At 42.1% G+C, this 21,522-nt stretch overlaps 1 protein-coding gene across 1 annotated transcript in view; it reads right to left on the minus strand.

The window, feature by feature from the left end:
• LOC124606101 (RING finger protein 37-like) overlaps positions 1–21,522 on the minus strand; it is a 36,768-nt gene that overhangs the window by 6,057 nt on the left and 9,189 nt on the right. Inside the window, 3 exon segments of the mRNA XM_047138067.1 lie at positions 4,453–4,983; positions 14,325–14,400; positions 17,965–18,180. Coding sequence (XP_046994023.1) covers positions 4,453–4,983; positions 14,325–14,400; positions 17,965–18,180 — 823 coding nt within the window.

Consider the following 21,522-nt stretch of genomic DNA (forward strand, 5'->3'; position numbering starts at 1 on the left):
AATGGAGGGACGAATGGAGACGTGTCATCTTCAACGATGAGAGTCGCTTCTGCCTTGGTGCCAATGATGGTCGTATGCGTGTTTGGCGCCATGCAGGTGAGCGCCACAATCAGGACTGCATACAACCGAGGCACACAGGGCCAACACCCGGCATCATGGTGTGGGGAGCGATCTCCTACACTGGCCGTACACCACTGGTGATCGTCGAGGGGACACTGAATAGTGCACGGTACATCCAAACCGTCATCGAACCCATCGTTCTACCATTCCTAGACCGGCAAGGGAACTTGCTGTTCCAACAGGACAATGCACGTCCGCATGTATCCCATGCCACCCACCGTGCTCTAGAAGGTGTAAGTCAGCTACCCTGGCCAGCAAGATCTCCGGATCTGTCCCCCATTGAGCATGTTTGGGACTGGATGAAGCGTCGTCTCACGCGGTCTGCACGTCCAGCACGAACGCTGGTCCAACTGAGGCGCCAGGTGGAAATGGCATGGCAAGCCGTTCCACAGGACTACATCCAGCATCTCTACGATCGTCTCCATGGGAGAATAGCAGCCTGCATTGGTGCGAAAGGTGGATATACACTGTACTAGTGCCGACATTGTGCATGCTCTGTTGCCTGTGTCTATGTGCCTGTGGTTCTGTCAGTGTGATCATGTGATGTATCTGACCCCAGGAATGTGTCAATAAAGTTTCCCCTTCCTGGGACAATGAATTCACGGTGTTCTTATTTCAATTTCCAGGAGTGTATTTGGCATAGGATCATGAGTTTTAAAGTATGTTTGAGGTAAATGACACTATTGAAATGAGCAGAGAATTTTCTTTAAGTTTTGAAATTATTGGAGGACGACTTTGAGATTTGACTGTGGTGTTATGATGTTATTATTATGACGATGATGTGTATTATGCTGTTGAGGTATGTTTATGATCAATGAGATGATGCTATATAAGGAATCTGATTATACTATGTGTTTATTATGATGAAATATTGAAGACTTGTTGATGAATATGTATATGTGTAATAAGGTAAGGAATAAGGAGTAGTGGTTAGGGACTCTGATTTATGAAAATGATGTTGGAAACCATGAATCGTACTTTAAGAGTTATGAAATGTGTGTACATATGTGAATGTTAGTTACCACAATGCTGACAAAACGTTTTGGACACTGTTATATATGAGATTTTGTTTCTACACTCTTCTAATGTAAATTTCTAACCTTTGATTTTTTTTTTATTTTACATGAGACTGTCACTGTAGTGCAAACTGCTGTTGTAAATATTTCAGTAAGAAAGCTAAGTGGCCTTGACGTAATGTGCTGTAGGCGTCAAGCTATGCAACAGTCAACTGGAAAAAAAAACCTTGTCTTTCAGAGGCACAAAAAAAAGGAGAGGCCATTAACCTCGCTATTGACATTCCTCTGTAGAAAGCATCGCAAATACGACACGCTCATTACTTGGAAAGATACTTACATCTGCACAGCTGATTATGACAAGCGTCTTTCTATGAGAGTTGAGATAATTTCTACTAAATTATGAAATGCCATATGACTATTGAATGATATTTTTGTGCTTTACTTTGAACATAGTTGTTTATTTCATTTGATATCTGGTTTCCAGCTGTGTTGCAGCATTGGTTTTACAAAATAAAATTAAATGCATTTGCTGATGTGAACACTTTCTGTCAACAGATCTATTAAATAATAATTTTATGATCCATGTTCTTCGAAAAAGGAGCACTTGGAAAGGAATGAACAATAAGAAGGGACTAATAACACTAACTGCATACATAATTTTCTTTTCAAGTATTTGGTAATATTTTTTGTAGAATAAGTTGTTGTGCACCACTTTAATTACATAGACATTAAGATGTGAATAGACATTTCCATTATCTGCATTGTTATCTTTAGTGTAATATTTTTTCTGCTTGAGTTTTGCCATGTTTAGGTATAAGTTGTAGCATTTGCTGCTGCTGTTTGCCAGGCATAGTGTTACTGAATTTGACTTTATATTACGCTGTTAAGCCACTTTTACTACTGATTTATTTTTCTTGTTTGCTGCATACTACCTTATATTAGTTGTAATATTGCATTTTCTTTGCTAATTTAGATATACTGCTGCTTGCTTTGCCAATTTGCATTTTTTTTTGTCATTGCTGTTTGCGTTAATTGTTTTGTGCTGCTGCATTGCTGCGTCCCTTAGTATATATATCTGAGCTCAGTAGATTTAAGTTAGCTTAAGAGGGGGTAGACTATATAAGAAACTAACTATGGAGAATAGGGAAAGAATGCATTGAGAAGTTATATGAAAAAGATTTGGGCCAAAATGAGTATTGTACACTGAGAAATAATTATTTTGAAAGAAATATGAATAGAATACAGAAAGCAGGTATAGATAGGACTTTTTGGGAATAATGATGAATGAAGGGAGATCTCCAAGAAGTAAAGAAAGTTTTGTTTGCAAAATACTGCAGTAAAACAAACCCTGTCCCTTTCCTTTTGTATTATTGCGCTATGTGTTTGTGTACCCTTGTGTATATGTGTTCTTCCTGTCTTTATGTGTTTATCTGATAAGACTTATGTTGTAGAATTTTTCTAATACTCAGCTACATTCACTGTGACGAGAAATACTGTTATCCTCAAATATAATTTGCCTTTATAATATGTTATTTACTTTGTAAAGATGTTTAGTCATTATGTTCGAAAGCTATTCTGATCTTTTATGTATTTACTTATGTCATAATTCCTGTAACACTGATGTATATGTTTATTTCTATTCTTTTGTAAGGCCTGTATTAATACAAATGTTATCTGTATTATTATGTTTTTTAATAATGTTTTCTGTATCTTTGTAATTGTATTCTCATGTTATAAAATTGTAATGGACACCAGTTCATCAGATTAAGTAACTTGCAAGCATTCATTTCACTGAACGCATTTCTGTTGGTCATAGTATATGCACAATATGTGACAAATTGGGACTGTTAGTGTTTGCACGTGTGTTAATAATTCAGGAAGGGACTGATTACCAGCATTGCTGGTTCTAAGGACAATTCCAAAAACTTTGTGAGTGCACAAGTGGTGCTTTGTGGACTTGCTATATTCTCCGCAAAACTCTTCGATGGTGATTGTGCACCTGCACAGTCGCAACAGATGGCTGCTGCCCGTCTCTACAAGGACTACAGTGGGTCTTCATCTTTGATGGCCCACCAATACCATCATTTCTACAAGGACTGCAGTGGGTCTGCACCTCTGGTGGCCCACCAATACCATAATCTCTACCAGGACTACAGTGGGTCTACTCTGTGACGACCTACCTACCAACATTCTTCAAAACTTCGACTGACTCCGCTGTGGGTTTGCTCTGTTGTGGACCATTACCTGTCTGCATGTCAAGAGTCAGCACGGTCTTTGCGTTGGAAGGTCAACACTACTTCTTCAAGACTGCATGGAAATCCACTACTTCCGTGTGCATTTTCTTTTACTCCTCAGACTTCGAGAAAAAAAAACTGCAATTCTACTGTGATGAATGATAAGGACTGTCTTTATGGACTGTGAGAAAATTTTAGCTTTTGACCAACATTGTATCAATAAGTGTGTGCATTTGATGTCTTTGTTATTGAAATTATGAAAAATTTCTTCAAATCCTTATTGGCCACCGCCCAAACAATTTGTAAAATTTTTTGTGGGGAGCATGGGGGCTATGTAAGTAGGCTGTTTAGGTTTTATATTGGTAACGCCACGTAGCGCTCATTGGCTGTGCTGTGTGCAGTCTGTGGCTGGTTGGCATTGTTGTTGGAATATTCGCCATTGTAATGTTGGACAGTTGGCTGTTAACAGCGCGTAGCGTTGCGCAGTTTGAGGTGAGCCGCCAGCAGTGGTGGATGTGGGGAGAGAAATGGCGGAGTTTTGACTGCGGATGATCTGGACGTGTGTCCATCAGAGACAGTAAATTTGTAAGACTGGATGCCATGAACTGCTATATATTATGACTTTTGAACACTATTAAGGTAAATACACTGTTTGTTTTCTATCAAAATCTTTCATTTGTTAACTATGCCTATCAGTAGTTAGTGCCTTCAGTAGTTTGAATCTTTTATTTAGCTGGCAGTAGTGGCGCTCGCTGTATTGCAGTAGTTCGAGTAACGAAGATTTTTGAGGTAAGTGATTTGTGAAAGGTGTAGTTTAATGTTAGTCAGGGCTATTCTTTTGTAGGGATTATTGAAAGTCAGATTGCGTTGCGCTAAAAATATTGTGTGTCAGTTTAAGCACAGTCATTTATAATTTTACTAAGGGGACGTTTCAAACGTAATTGCGTCCTTAAAGTCGTCTGGTATGATTAATCCACTTGTGTCTGTAGGAAATACTTGATGATGTTTTTCACCTTGTAATTTGCCTAAATTCACACAACTTCCTGAAATTTCGGTTAGTTTCCTGTCTGTCCGTTTGCTACATGATTTCCTGACTGTTTCTTTTGTCGACTGACTACACGAACCGCTGACCAAACCCCACACTTCAATGCGTCCCAATGCTCCAAGAGTTGAGTTATACGTTTTATAGATCTTGATTTTCAAGCAGTCTGAATTGGAAAGTACGTTCTGTTTGTTTATCAAAGGATGTGTAACAAACTGTGTTGGAACTGGTAATTCATTATCACGATAGTCCCTTCTAAAAAACACGATACCAGGTTCTGCACCAAAGCTACGCTTTCCTGCTGTAACAAATCCATCGACTCCTTTTCCATTGCTGTCCTTTATCTCGATTTCAATTCCACACGACTTTTGATTGCCGACTGTCAGCCGGATACAAATATGACTTAAATTAATTTTACATATAAACTGCAAAGTTATTTCAACTGGTGGTTTTACAGCATTATAAACCATAAAGACTCTTCACCTTTCCTGAGCATCTGATGGTGTTAAGTTTGTTCCTTCGTATCCTTCACTGCATGCTGCATTGCACAAAACATCTGGTAACAGCGTGCCTGGGCCATCCGGATACGCCTCCCATCCCGCCCAAACTCAGTTTGTCACTCGCTAGCAGCGTCCACTGACCATTAACCCCTTTCCTCGCAGCTTTTGGCGGAGTACCACAAGTGGTAGGACGTACAGTGCATCCGCACTGAAATTACAGTGAGCCGTCTGTGCTCATAGGTATTACTATATACATGTGTGATTTCGCTTAATATTTTGTGTATACATACGGCCACTGCATCACAATGTGATGTCTGTTCTGTCAATAAATGTAAATAAGTATAACGTATAGAGGGTGGTCGAAAATTCCCGTTACGGACTTCTAGAGCTTGTAGAGGAGAGTGAGTGCATCGTATTTTGAGTAGGAACCCAAGTCCGGAAACGTCACCCAACGAGACTATAGAGGGGCGTCTGTTCAAATGGTTCAAACGGCTCTGAGCACTTTTTTGTCCATACTACCACCTCTGAAAGTTACCAACCCTACACTCTTCGCAACACAAGAACCGGTACATGTATTCAGCTGTCAGAGGTATCAGAACGGTTTTCGCTTGTGACGTTCGACTCGTTCGCTTCTAGTACAGGGATCCTTACTTCAAATTAATACATTTATCGTTTTCCATCATCCTAGAAAGTCTGTAACATCATCACGGAATCACCCCGTGTACACGTACATTTAGAGACGCCCGCTCGTATAACCTTGACGCTCTGTAGTCTCGTTGAATGAAGTTTCTGGACATGGGTTCCAATTCAAAATACGATGTACTCACTCCCGTCTACAAGCTCTAGAAGTCTGTAACGGGAATTTCCGACCACCCTGTATATGTTATAAGAAATTTCTTGTAGAATGTAAATGCTTTAGGATTAAAGGAGACCGCTCGCCGAAAAGCAGAAGCGTTGAGTCGTTGAGAGACACACAAAAAAAGAAAAAGCTTTCGGACATATTCTTCGATGAGCTAGAGTACACAAACAGACACACACTAGCAGCCGGCACCTTGTAAGGACATATTCGCCTGTGTGTGTGTGTGTGTGTGTGTGTGTGTGTGTGTGTGTGCCCTAGCTCGTTAAAGGATAATTCCGAAAGCTAGCACGTTTTCCTTCGTCTGTGTGTGCGTATCGACGTCTCGACGCTTCTGCTTTTCGATGAATGGTCTCCTTTGGTCCTAAAATATTTGCATAAATGTAACATACTGCGCGTACGTAGGAAAAGAAATCCACTACTGTACAATACACTATTGAGCCAAATTGCTCGAAAGAGTATGTACGGTAAAATATCTAGAGGGAGCTTAAGTGGAATGGCCACATAAAAGAGATAGGAGGAAAAGCAGGTGCCGGATTGTAACTCATAGGAAGAGTCTTATGGAAATGTAATTCGTCCACGAAGAATGTGGCTTCAAAGGCGCTCGGTCGACCTCCTCATCAGTCTGGAATCCTCACCAGGTGGGACTCATAGAAGACACAGAGGAGGTCCAACGGAGAGTGGCGCAGTTCGTCACGGGATCGCTTAGTCGGAGAGAGGACGTTACACGAATTCTCAACAAATTCGAGAGGCTGGTGTTACAAAAGAGGCGTTGTGCATGAGAGAATGGTTTGCTTTTCAAAGTTCGAGAGAGCACTTTCCAGGAAGAGTGCGACAGTATATTACTTCCTCCCACATACATCTCGCGAAATGACAACGACGAGAAATTTCGAGAAATTAGAGCTAATACAGAGGCTCACCGACGATCATTCTTCCCAAGTGCCATTCGGGAGTGGAAAAGGGAAGGGGGAATCAGTTATTGGCATCAGAAGTACCCTCCACCACACACGGTTAAGTGACTTGCGGAGTATGATGTTGAAATAATGGCCTTCGTGTGACAGTCCAGCAGTTATCAGCATATGGGAAATTAGAAATGTGGCAAACGTAATAAAAAGTTGTGGTTCTCATACTCATTCACAACGGTCTGTGACAAGAAATTTATGTCATGGTAAGATGCGGCGTGAGTACATCTCATTGCGGGATGCATTAATTATGAGCTTGTAGCAGCAGCGAGAAGCAGGTTCGCGCTGTTTCGCAAGGCCCGTGGGAAGAGCGCACCCAACTCTCCCAGCCCGTATGGCACGGAGTATGCGCCGCGGAATCGCCGGCTTGCGAAACAGCCCGGCCGGAGAAGAGCTGCGCCGCTGCCGGCTACTCGCTGAAATGTCAGCGCAAGGCTGATAAATACTGTGAGGGAAGAAAACCATCTGCTTCTAAAACAGTACTGGGGGATGTATCGAGGACACTGCGGGCAGCATGCGATTTTTAAGCTTTAGGGCAAATATAAAGGATCGGTTACTTGAAAGTCCGATTTTACAGAATAGTGGAACATACCGTAATCCTGTTTTGACTTAGACTAACTTGAATTGTAAGACAGTCCGCACAAAACGTAGTCTTTTGCTATAGCAGTATTAACCATTTCGCTGCTACGCTCGTAGACGTGCTCTCTGCATTCCGGCTTTGTTGTAGCCGTACTGCTCGCCACACACTGCTACCTGTGTTGAGAGCCGGCGTTCGGGCCGCTACGAAATATTATCAGATTTTATGAAAACTATTCGTTGAAAAAAATTGATTTTTGTAAATTTTACAGTCTGATGTCTTCGCTCGATAAGTGACTGAATTTCTTTTCATTATACGTCATAGTTACTGCGCTGCATCAAATTAAGTACAACATTGCACAAAATTTTGAAGAATTTGCAGAGGTAAAAACGAATTGCATAAACCTTGCGTGGGCCGCGCGGAATTAGTCGAGCGGTCTAGACGCTGCAGTCATGAACTGTGCGGCTGGTCCCGGCGGAGGTTCGAGTCCTCCCTCGGGCATGTGTGTGTGTGTGTGTGTGTGTGTGTGTTAGGGTAATTTAGGTTAAGTAGTGTGTAAGCTTAGGGACTGATGACGTTATCAGTTAAGTCCCATAAGATTTCACACACATTTCAACACTTTTTTGAAACCTTGCGTGTGGTTTATTTTAGCTCATATTTTGCACTGTACGAAATATAGATAAGACAGAACAATTTTATTTAAAATTGAGAGCAGTACGATATATCATTTCATTGTCGAATTACTGGTTCTTATATCCAAAGCGGTCATTACTGTCTCTGTGCACCGCGAATCGTGTAGCCATGACAATCGTCACATTTCATAAACTGCTTCAGATACTGAAACGAGGTTTTTAGCAAATGCTGACATACAAAGAGGCGAGTATGTTGAAGACAAATACTCGGAACTATTTTATTGGCCGAGATAGGGAAGTAAATCGTCGGTAGCAGTGGGAGGTCGACGTAAACGTGTCAGGGGCCGCTTTTAAACACGTAGTCAGCACCTGGAAAGTGGCGAAGGATGACAGGTTAACGCGTCCACAGCAGTTAGGGGTCTAATTACAGAGATATCGGAACAAAGTCTTTTTTTTTTCCTTTTGTAAACTGAACAATAGTACTTTCTACTGCTATTATCATAGACCTGAAGAAAATGAATGCAATGAGGTTCCACTCTCTGAGCGGTTTATAGAACTTATTCGTAAAACTTAAATTCGTTTTCAACGTCAGACTGATAGCTATTTCATCCGGTTGCTCATTAAATCGTACGGAATTGTAGCACCTGGCAATGCATACATAACAAAGTCTGTAAGAACGTCACTGTTTCCGATATTGCTAAATTCCTGGTATTCAATGAGCCTCGGCATTATGACCTCTGATTCAAATGACGGCTGTCAAAATAATGTCGAACCCCAGAATCCCATCGACAGTATAAAAAACCTGGAAGAGCAGAGAGATACAATATTCAGTGTATACAAACGTTGTCCCTAACAGATGACTTCGATGAAAGAAATGGGTTAAATGCCCTACTAAACCGTGCATTGATGATAATACTGGCGTCACACGAAATAAGAATTGCACTCGGCGGCCGAACTTCCGTGGACGTGGCCTCCCGGCCAACAATGCCACATTATTTCATTTCATCATCATATGACACCGCGCTACCCAGTCATGTTCATTCAAAGGATACACTGAAGTCCCAACTTATGCCCCGTCTGGAAAGGGGCTATTGTGTGCGTAGAAAGAAAATCTTTTCAGATTAGATGGCTTATTTCTACAAAACCAAACAAAATAAGAAAAAATTTTCATATTCAAAGTTTTTTATATAGTATGATAAAATATAATCAAAAGCGAAAACCCCTACGAAAAACAGGAGTTTGAGGCATATTCGAAAAATAATCGGCATTCGATCATAAATTTATTCACTAGAAAAATTTTATTTGTGGGTTTAGTCTCCTAAAGACCTAGTTCAATTTTCCACATAATCGTTCAAATGACTCTGAGCACTATGCGACTTAACTTCTGAGGTCATCAGTCGCCTAGAACTTAGAACTAATTAAACCTAACTAACCTAAGGACATCACACACATCCATGCCCGAGGCAGGATTCGAACCTGCGACCGTAGCGGTCACGCGGTTCCAAACTGAAGTGCTTAGAACCGCACGGCCACACCGGCCGGCCCACATAATCGTTGTTCACCTCGAAGCACATTTCGCAACGTTGCACCGCTTTTACAACCCATCTGCATACAAGTTCTGCTCTTAATAGTCGTTGGGTATGCGGTCGAATTTGTAGGGTGGGCAACTGTAAAACTAGCAACGCCAACGCGAAATAGAGGATGACGGAGAGATGGAATAAATACTAAACTTTCTTTGCATAACTGTTTCACTAAGGAACGCATTACTATAGTTACTCCTTTAAACCCTTACACGATCATCAGAATGACAGATATCTAAATAAGTGACCACGGGATAGGAAACTGGGACCTCAGGTTGCGCTTCTTGTTTACGATCCGGTTTCCAGACGATCCTAAAACAGGTGAAAATATAAGAAAGGAATTTTTGAGACGATTTATCTTCCTTCGTAGTCACGGGACTAGCCTCAAAGATGTGTCTTCTACGACTGATCAAGGTGCCAACATTATTGCTGTTCTTTGTAGATTTCTAGACTGAATTATTCCTGTCAGATGCTGAACAAAAAAATGGTTCAAATGGCTCTGAGCACTATGGGATTTAACTTCTCAGGTCATCAGTCCGCTAGAACTTAGAACTACTTAAACCTAACTAACCTAAGGATATCAGACACATTCATGCAGAATTCGAACCTGCGACCGTAGCGGTCGCGCGGTTCCAGACAGTAGCGCCTAGAACCGCTCGGCCACTCCGGCCGGCAGATGCTGAACACAGTGCTAATAAATGCATTTAATTTGCAGTACATATCATCCAACTGTCGGCAACTTCGTTTTGTTCTGACTACAGTGGAGAAGATTGTAACATTTGCAAATAAATATGGCCTTGTTCATAGCCTAGATAGAACAACGGAGCAGTCGAACGACGCTCGCTGAAACACACGATTCACCCTGCTTGAATCGATAAAAAGACAGTATTCGATGTCGTGCGAAATGTTCTCTGAGAAATGAGAAATGGTGTAGAAGGAATTGGCTTCACTTTGACGGACGAACTGTTTCCTTTTTTCACGGTATGTACACTGTTATGTTTTTATATTAGACTTACATAAGTCATCATCATCATTATCATCATTTAAGACTGATTATGCCTTTCAGCGTTCAGTCTGGAGCATAGTCCCCCTTATAAAATTCCTCCATGATCCCCTATTCCATGCTAACATTGGTGCCTCTTCTGAGGCTAAGCCTATTACTTCAAAATCATTCTTAACCGAATCCAGGTACCTTCTCCCTGGTCTGCCCCGACTCCTCCTACCCTGTACTGCTGAACCCATGAGTCTCTTGGGTAACCTTGCTTCTCCCATGCGTGTAACATGACCCCACCATCTAAGCCTGTTCGCCCTGACTGCTACATCTATAGAGTTCACTCCCAGTTTTTCTTTGATTTCCTCATTGTGGACGCCCTCCTGCCATTGTTCCCATCTACTAGTACCTGCAATCATCCTAGCTACTTTCATATCCGTTACCTCAACCTTATTGATAAGGTACCCTGAATCCACCCGGCTTTCGCTCCCATTCAACAAAGTTGGTCGAAAGATTGAACGGTGCACAGATAACTTAGTTTTGGTACTGACTTCCTTCTTGCAGAAGAGAGTAGATCATAGCTGAGCACTCACTGCATTAGCTTTGCTACACCTCGCCTCCAGTTCTTTCACTGTGTTGCCATCCTGTGAGAATATGCATCCTAAGTACTTGAAACTGTCCACCTGTTCTAACTTTGTTCCTCCCATTCGGCACTCAATCCGTTTATATCTCTTTCCCACTGACATTACTTTCGTTTTGGAGATGCTAATCTTCATACCATAGTCCTTACATTTCTGATCTAGCTCTGAAATATTACTTTGCAAGCTTTCAATCGAATCTGCCATCACAATTAAGTCATCCGCATATACAAGACTGCTTATTTTGTGTTCACACATCTTAATCTCACCCAGCCAGTCTATTGTTTTCAACATATGATCCATATATAATATGAACAACAGTGGAGACAGGTTGCAGCCTTGTCTTACCCCTGAAACTACTCTGAACCATGAACTCCATTTACCGTCAACTCTAACTGCTGCCTGACTATCCATGTAAAGACCTTTAATTGCTTGCAAAAGTTTGCCTCCTATTCCATAATCACGTAGAACAGACAATAACTTCCTCCTAGGAACCCGGTCATATGCCTTTTCTAGATCTATAAAGCATAGATACAATTCCCTGTTCCATTCATAGCACTTCTCCATTATTTGCCGTAAGCTAAAGATCTGGTCCTGACAACCTCTAAGACCTAAACCCACACTGATTTTCATCCAATTGGTCCTCAACTAATACTCGCACTTTCCTTTCAACAATACCTGAGAAGATTTTACCCACAACGCTGATTAAAGAGATACCTCTGTAGTTGTTACAATCTTTTCTGTTTCCATGTTTAAAGATTGGTGTGATTACTGCTTTCGTCCAGTCTGATGGAACCTGTCCCGACTCCTATGCCATTTCAATTATCCTGTATAGCAATTTAAGACCTGACATTCCACTGTATTTGATGAGTTCCGACTTAATTTCATCCACCCCAGCTGCTTTATTGCACTCCAATCTATTGACCATTTTCCCCACTTCCTCAAATGTGATCCTATTTCCATCATCATTCCTATCCCATTCTACCTCGAAATATGAAACATTACTGATCGTATTTTCACCTACATTGAGCAACTTTTCAAAATATTCCCTCCATTTGCCCAAGGCATCCACAGGATTCACAAGCAGTTTTCCTAACCTGTCCAAAATACTTGTCATTTCCTTCTTACCTCCCTTTCGAAGACTGCTAATTACACTCCAGAATGGTTTTCCAGCAGCTTGACCCATAGTCTCCAACCTGTTTCCAAAGTCTTCCCACGATTTCTTCTTGGATGCTGCAATTATCTGTCTGGCTTTGTTTCTTTCTTCAACATAACTTTCTCTATCTACCTGGGTTCTGGTATGTAGCCATTTTTGATACGCCTTCTTTTTCCTTGTACAGGCTGCCTTGACTGTGTCGTTCCACCAAGCTGTTTGCTTCATCCTACCTTTACACACTACTGTTCCAAGACATTCTTTAGCCACTTGTAGTACTGTGTCCCTGTACCTTGTCCATTCCTTTTCCAATGACTGTAATTGACTACATTCAACTAACTGGTACCTTTCTGAGATCATTGTTATGTACTTGTGCCTGATTTCCTTATCCTGAAGTTTCTCCACTCTTATCCTCCTACATATGGACCTGACCTCCTGCACTTTCGGCCTCACAATCCCAATTTCACTGCAGATTAAATAATGATCAGTGTCATCAAAGAATCCCCTGAATACACGTGTGTCCCTCACAGCCTTCCTGAATTCCTGATCTGTTATTATATAGTCAATGACAGATCTGGTTTCCCTGCCTTCCCAAGTATACCGGTGAATGTTCTTATGTTTAAAAAAGGAGTTTGTGATTACTAAGCCCATACTGGCACAGAAATCCTAGAGTTGTTTCCCGTTCCTGTTGGCCTCCATATCCTCTCAAAATTTACCCATACCCTTTTCATACCCTTCTGTTCGATTTCCAATCCTGGCGTTAAAATCACCCATGAGCAGAACACTGTCCTTGTCCTTTACTCTAACAACTACATCACTGAGTGCCTCATAAAAGCTATCCATCTTATCTTGATCTGTCCCTTCACAATGCGAATATACTGGCCTAATCCTAATTTTCTTGCTAGACACTGTCAAATCTATCCACATCAGTCGTTCGTTTACATACCTTATTGCAACTAAGCTGGGTTCCATTTCTTTCCTGATGTAAAGCCCTACACCCCATTGTGCTATTCCTGCTTTGACTCCTGACAGGTAGACCTTGTATTCTCCCACTTCCTCTTCTTTCTCACCCCTTACCCGAATGTCACTAACAGCTAAAACATCCTGCCCCATCTTACTTGCAGCCTCTGCCAGCTCTATCTTCTTCCCAGAGTAGCCCCCATTGATATTAATAGCTCCCCATCTCATTACCATTTGTTTGCCGAGTCGTATCTTAGGAGTCCCTGGTTTGTCAGTTAGAGGTGGGACTCCGTCACCTCCAAAGGTCCGAGGCATTTTGCTCTGATTGTTGCCAGCATCATTTTTAAAGTACCAGGGAAGCAGGTTGCTAGCCTTACTTGCCCCGAGTCCCAGTGAGTTTTACCCCTAACAGTTGAGGGACTAACCGGTGGATTTGGTAGTCTTTGCCGTATGAGCACAAAGGTGACCACAACTCAGAATATGTCCGAGATGCCCAGCCTTATTCCAAAGTAACCGGTATCCCGACTGTCGGGACCACTTACTTGGCCACTCATACGTTGCCCGTGGTTCATGAACTAGGACATGACTGCAGGAACCCACACCATGAACCACACTTACGTAAGTTAGCACGTAAATTATTTCAGGAATTGTAAAGCAGGGATTTGCATTACAGCCCTTCAATGAAACCTCAAAAGAACTGGAAACGGAGAAATCGTCCACACTGCACCTCCTGTTGCAATGGATGATGACGCTCCAAAAACTTAAGTAAAGTACCTCAGACGGAGAGACTTTTGAAATTTTGTGAATCCACTTGAAAAATTATGTAGAGAAAATGGCATTACGATCTAGCTGCTTTCCTGTGGGCACCATTTCGCCATCCGAAGATGATGTCTGAATCTCAGAGGCGTGAAGTCATGGGAGAGCTGAAGCATACAATCCACTGACTGCTACATCAATAATTTTGAGTGACCAGTCATAAAAGGAGGCTCTCTCGTCAGGCACGTGTATCAAAGAAAAGTAAATTTGTCCACAGAAAAGACGGTCATCTCAGGTATATTCTCACCCAAGAAATAGCCAGATACATGTGAACCATTTGTCAGATTGTCCAGGTAGAATCTGAGAGCGACTTTGGAGTAGTCCTGAAATCCAGAAAAGTAATTCAAATATTTTTAAGAACGGAAAATTTGGTTTTGCTTTCAGTAGTGCTTTTACATTCTGCTGACTTGCCAAACATCTACATCATCTACATCATATTCCGCGAGAATCTAAAGGTGTGTGGCGGACGGTACTTTTTGTAGCACTAACTGAGTCGTCCGACCCTATTCCACTCGTGAATAGCGCGTGGTAAGCCTCTGTATTGGCTCTAATTTCTCGAATATTCTCCTCATGACGCATGTAGGGGGATGTAATATGTTGTCAGATTCTTCCCGGAAAGTGCTCTCTCGAAATTTCAGTAGTAAATCTCTCGGTGACGCACAACGCAACTCTTGCAACGTCTGCCAATGAAGTTTATTGGGCATCTTCGTAACGCTCTCGGGCCGACTAAACGATCCCGTGACGAAACGTGCTCTCTTCGTTAGATCTTCTCTATATCTTCTATCACTCCTATCTGATAGGGATTCCAGATAGATGAACAATACTCAAGAATGGGTCCAACAAGCGCTTTATAAGCCACTACCTTCATGGATGACTTACAGTTTCCTTAAGATTCTTCCTATGAACCTGAGTCTGGCGTCTGCTTCTCCCACTATTTGTTTACATGGTCATTCCGGATAGTTACTCCTAGATATTTTACTGCAGATACTGTTTCCACCGGTTTGTCATCAATAAAGCTATACAGTAGTGGATTTCTTTTCCAATTTGTGCGAAATATGTTACATTTATTTACGTTCAGGGTCAACTGCCAGAACCTGCACCATTCAGCAAATCTCAGGAGGTCATTCTGCAATTCGTTACTATCGCCTGGTGTTGCTACTTTGTTATAGACAACCGCACCATCTGCGAACATCCTTAAAGCGCATCCGACGCTTTCTACTGGATCATATATGTATACATTGTAAACAGTATCGGTCCTATCACACTTCCTTGAGGTACGCCGGAAATTACCTTAACATTTGTCGATTTTGTTCCGTTAAGGGCGATGAGTTGAGTTTCTTCTGCAAGGAAGTCTTGAATCCAGAATGCGGTACATCAGAAGTCTTTGTTTTACCATTATCAGCAAAACTACAGAAGTTTGCTTTGTGGGCAGATATTGACTACAATCCGACTCCCACAGACGAGATGGATAGGTCCTTACACCGCAGCGCCAAAGGCAACGCCTGTATAAGTCAAGTGTCCTATTCAGGACCTCCAAGTTGTTAACTAAAAGAAATTCAAGAAGGTACTCACCTCTACTGTTGGTGTCCTTACTACCCCACACTAGGTTGTGGACATAGGCGTCACATCCCACCAACAGTTGGTCACCTTGCCAATGGAAAGCTTCTACCAGTCTCCTCACCTCAAAAGGAGGTGGAGAAATGTCTTCATGAGGAAGGTATACTGAGGCCAAAACAATTTACCTCGTGATACCTTCCTCACATTGCTGCATTCTAATAGTCACTAGGTCCCTGGAGCAGAAATCCATCACTGGCATGAAAGAAATTCCATTCCTTACATAGATGCATGTTCTGGTGTTTCTTAGATTTCCAGCATAAATCAGCTTACCTCCAGTGCCACCGAGGCCCGATACTCCCTCTTTTTATAAGTAAAGTTCTTGTATCAGGGCCACGTCCACTTCCTGTCTCCCCAGGCAGCGGCTCAGGGCAACAGAGGCCCCTTTACTGTGCTGCAGATTAATCTGCAGCACCTCCAGTCTCCGTCTTATTGCCATCATTGCCTTTGAAGTCTTTGGTAACGCTGACAGTGATCAGCGAGAACTCTAAAAACAATTTCTGGTCTTGCTCTCGCATCGCCTTCAGAGACTTCTCTCCGACCTCCACCACTAGGGTTCATCCTTCTGGTACAATCTTCTGGCTGATCACTCTCCAGTCTTCTGTTCAGACTTTTGGGTTCTGGGCCCCTATTTTCTCGATCAGAGTCTTAGGGGAGAATCCTTACAGATCTTTGGTACCCATATTGATACTTTTGCGGTCTTAAGAAGCTCCACTGCCATCTTTACCAGCAGCTTCGCATCTTCCCACGGGGATATCATGGGCACCTTGTCCTTAAGCCATTGCACCGTGTGCACCCCCTCACAGACAAAAATTAGGGCACCACGATCTAGATAGACCCTCCTGAAGTTGGGTCCTGGACCAGTGCCCCCCCCCCCCAATCTTTTCAAGGAGGGCCATCTGTACAAGTTCCTCCTTCTGCGAGGTGGTGGCTAGCAGCGGATAGCCTTCTTGGATCTTAAATTGCCTCGGTTTTTCTGGGCTCGCTTATTTAGGGAGGAGGGAGTCCTAGATTCCTCCGTTATCCTCTTGCTGCCTGTCTTCGAAGTTGTGTGGGTCTGCATATGTCCTTCAACCGAGACAGTTTTTTCTTGGGGGTCTTAGGTTCAAGCTCATTTAATCCATTCCACTTGTCTTTAGGAAGCCAGTCTTTCCCTTCCTTTTTTCTCTGTTCCCTGAGTAGTTTCCTCCTCTGGACCCCAGACAAGGCTTTAATTTTGATCTGGTCAAACTTCTCGGTTACAGTTCCCACTTCTGGCGCTGGTCTACACCCTGATTCAGTAGTGGGAATGCCTTCCAACGGTCCTGACCCTATGTTTGTTTGTCTGAGGACTCAGTTTGCCCCTCAGTTTGTTTTAATTTATTTTCGTTAGTCGTCCCCATATTGGTCAAATTAGGTATTCAATACGTAGCTACTACCAACACTCAAACGTATTAGCCGGCGGTCACGGATTGCGCGGCCCCTCCCGCTGGAGGTTCGAGTCCTCCCTCGGGCATGGGTGTGTGTGTGTGTGTTGTTCTTAGCATAACTCAGTTTAAACTGTGGATAAGTCTAGGGACCGATGATGGTTCAAATGGCTCTGAGCACTATGGGACTTAACATCTATGGTCATCAGTCCCCTAGAACTTAGAACTACTTAAACCTAACTAACCTAAGGACATCACACAACACCCAGCCATCACGAGGCAGAGAAAATCCCTGACCCCGCCGGGAATCGAACCCGGGAACCCGGGCGTGGGAAGCGAGAACGCTACCGCACGACCACGAGATGCGGGCAGGGACCGATGACGTAAGCAGTTTGGTCCCTTAGGAATTCACACAAATTTGAACATTTTCAGACGTATTGTTCTTATTTTTGTTTATCTTTCCTTTCGAAGAGAGTAAACAAGGCAGCCTTTTGGCACGTTCTGTTTTCGAATTCGGTTCTGGATGTGTCAAATCGATTGTGTGTCCATATCTAATTTATGTGTTTACTGTCTGGGAAATCTACACGAATACAAGACATCTTTTCACTGAAAATGGAAACATTCTAACTGTAAACAAAGGTATCTTATCAAATCTATTAACAACTGCATGTGTACATTTTAGAAGCAAATAGCATTTCAAAAAATTAATTCGAATGTATCGTTGAGTATTCTTTTTTTTTTTTTTTTTTTTGCATACATCGTGTAAAATGAAATTCTTTTAACAAAGAAAAGTATTTCAGCCCCATCAGTTCCGTGTTAAATGCATTTCAAAGTACATAGGGAAATCCCTCACTGAAAGGATATGACAGAATGTGTAGGGTGGTAGAACTCGGCGCGCAGCGTGGAATGTGCAGTATGCGTGACAGTCAGCCCAGCCCATCCAGTGCGGTGGGCTGCGGCGGGCTGAGCAGCCCAGTGCCGCGTCACGTGAGGGGGCGAGCCCGCGGACTGGGCCGGGGAGGCCAGAGAGCCGGCAGGGCTGTGCGGCGGGCCGCCGCACAGTGGACTACTTGCCCCGAAATCCTGGCCAAAAAGGCAAAAATTTGAGGTTGCCCAAAAATGTTAGAAAATCCATTTTGTATTAATTGACCAATTGGCGGGTCGATGGATAAATTTACATGAAGCTGCCACTTATCTAGGAGCTCCTAGCCCCTCGCTACGGTCGCAGGTTCGAATCCTGCCTCGGGCATGGATGTGTGTGATGTCCTTAAGTTACTTAGGTTTAACTAGTTCTAAGTTCTAGGGGACTGATGACCTCAGATGTTAAGTCCCATAGTGCTCAGAGCCATTTTTTTTTAGCTCCTAGCCTCGATTGAAGATCGGCTTTTTCTGCCAGACGACGCGTTTCTTAATTGAGTTGTCAGTCTGAATGTCAATTTTTTGCGACTTTGCTACACGAGGGTTCGAATTTGAAACAGGTTTTAATCGTTACAGGAAGCTAAAAGCTTCTTTTTAAACCTATGTATTAATGTAAATACTTTTATCATAACCTTACAACATTTCAAAGTTCAGTTAAACCAGATTTCGGATCGTCTACCATTTTGATAAGCGTTTTTAAAATTGTGTCGCGTCTTGTAGCACCATTTCTGAATTACAGTCGCAATTGGTGTAGCATTGCGTGCCCATTTCAGAAATAACAAACTGCGCAAACTTGCGCCATTTTTATAACTTACTTATTTTCCCAGTACTTACGCTGTCTTTATGTTAAAAAGGAACTTACTATCAAACATCTAATATGCATAACTGAAGACAACATAGCTATCTTTAGGGCTCTAGAAGAGATTCTTTTTCATTTTACCACCGTTACGTTACTGTTGTGTGTGCTGTCACGGCTGCAATTGAGAAACGGATTTAATACGAGCGTTTCTGTGTTTTTTGGGAGTGTAAGCTTTGGCAAATTAACACATTCTTAATATTTTCAAAATTATCTTTGTGTTGTGTGGATACTATAACAGTTCATTTTCGTCAATAATCAGTCTGGATTTTATTTTGATAATCTCATATCTGAGGTGGCCTTAGCAATATTTAAGCGTTTTATTTTTTGTCCACCCTTTGTGCAAAATATAAGTTAGAATTTTACTTACATTTTGCAGATGAGCATTGTTTCGTCTTTCAACCTTTGAAAATGGAAAAAGAATTTTCGAGACTCGCCTTATTCCACCTCGTTAAGGAATCTCCAGGCACATCAATTATTGAGAAACTTCAGTCTATGGAAAACAGAGTCGCTGATATAACGAACTGTTCAGGAGCTGAGAGAACTTCACTCAGTCGTTCACTCCGATATGTCAAAACGAATTTTAAAAAGAAACGGATGTTTGCAAAACAGAAAAGACGAGAGGTTCCTGCAGAAGAATCGTGATTGGTTGGCAATAAACGAAAAACTACCTGTGTTTTCTTACACTCCTGTAGGCACAGGCCGCCCTCAAAAAGATTTCAGTGGGTCAAGTGAAAGGAGCAAACACAGGAAAACTGAAGTCCTACGACAATATTCAACTCGTGAACAGCCGACGTTTGCTGCAACTATGAGTCACAGTACTGCTCGAAACCCTAATGTGGCCGATATGATTTTAAAAAAATAACAGAAACTCCAACAAGTGCAACAAAAGTGAAGCAAAAGCTTTCAACGTCTGGAGAGAAGAAGATAATAAAACATTCTCCTGTGGCAGCATTGGCAATTTTTATTAATGCAGAGCTGACAAGGAAGCAATATGGAGTCATCCATAGCGCAAACAACGCTGTATGCCCGTGCTATTCATTGCAAAGAAAAGCGAAAACGCAAAGCTATCCTAAGGAAGACTCAATTACTGTAACTGAAACATCAGCAGAAGTAAAGCTGCAAGGATTTTGAGATCACACCACATTAAGATTGTGTAAGTATTTAGAAGTATTGTAGGCCGCCGGCCGCGGTGGTCTCGCGGTTAAGGCGCTCAGTACGGAACCGCGCGACTGCTACGGTCGCAGGTTCGAATCCTGCCTCGGGCATGGATGTGTGTGATGTCCTTAGGTTAGTTGGGTTTAAGTAGTTCTACGTTCTAGGGGACTGATGACCACAGAAGTTAAGTCCCATAGTGCTCAGAGCCATTTGAACCATTTTTTTTTTTTTTTTTTTTTTTTTTTTGTAGGTCATAGATTTAGAAGAAAAGCACAGCTTTGAGATAATATCAAAATGGGGTTGTGATGGCTTTCAGCAATCACAATTTAAACAAAAATTTCTAAATTTAAGTGAAAGTGATGCTAATATATTTCAGCGTTCCTTTGTACCCATTAAATTATTTAGCAATGTTAATGAAAAAAGAGAACATTGTGGCAAAATCCAAACCGTTTCACCACAAGATTCTCTAGACCAATCCGCATCTGCTTTGTGCATGAAACATCAGACGTTACTAACGAAGAAATAAAATACATACAGGGACAAATAAACATGTTGAACAAAACAGTAGTAGCAATTAATGGAGGACAAACCTCAACTCACTGTAGGTGATTATCTCGTTTCTTTCATACTGTGGCTGTTCCTGAGTGGCTGCCCTATAATCTCCTCATTGTACTCTCCGACGTGTGCCCGTAAACGTTTCTGAATAGTGCAAGAAGTAAGAATAATAGCTCAAGGTGGCGTACAGAATGGAACACTACAGGATGTACGGGTCATAGGCAACTTTGTGTCGCAAAATCTGAAACGCTACGTTTGCATAACTGAAATACAATATGCACTCTCACAAGCAGTGTTCCCAGAAATGTCAAATCGTTAACGTCCCTTTTCCTCGTTCATCCGTATTTGTCAGCCGAGCATTATCATCCTACAGTGCGCAACGAAGTTTATGACAACGACTGTAAAAAAGAGTTGTGGCTGGGATTGAGTTAAAGCAAAAAAATGAGTTCTAACCGTGTATGCTCTACTGTGGTTTAACAGAAACTGCATTTTTTTTTCTCTTGTCTCCTGAAGAGTGGCAGGAAGCTCTCCTGTTCATTACCGGCCAAGCATATCGTACGGAAATGAAACACAGCGGACGGCCGTTTCATCACCAGGTGAAAGTGATGAGTTTGAGAATACCTTCGAAATGGGAACAGAAGGAAGCTAAGAAGCATTGCCGGTCGGCGCGTAATATCAACTGTTAGTACGACAGCACATCCAGGCAGACTGAATACTGAGTGCTGACATCCTACGCTACACCTATTGTAGATACGAAATCAAATACCGCCGTCTCATGTGGCCTTCCGCGTTCCATGGAGTACCACTAATTATATAAGTATCTAAATTAGGTCAAATAAAAATTGTAATAACTCTAAAAAATTGTAGCTGACACTAAAGATGAGTGTGTGGCTTTCAAGAACTGCTGCAAATAACAACGATCAGTGCTGCAAATTGTT

This window comes from Schistocerca americana, chromosome 3 (genome assembly GCF_021461395.2).
Source record: "Schistocerca americana isolate TAMUIC-IGC-003095 chromosome 3, iqSchAmer2.1, whole genome shotgun sequence".
Classification (NCBI taxonomy): Eukaryota; Metazoa; Arthropoda; class Insecta; order Orthoptera; family Acrididae; genus Schistocerca; species Schistocerca americana.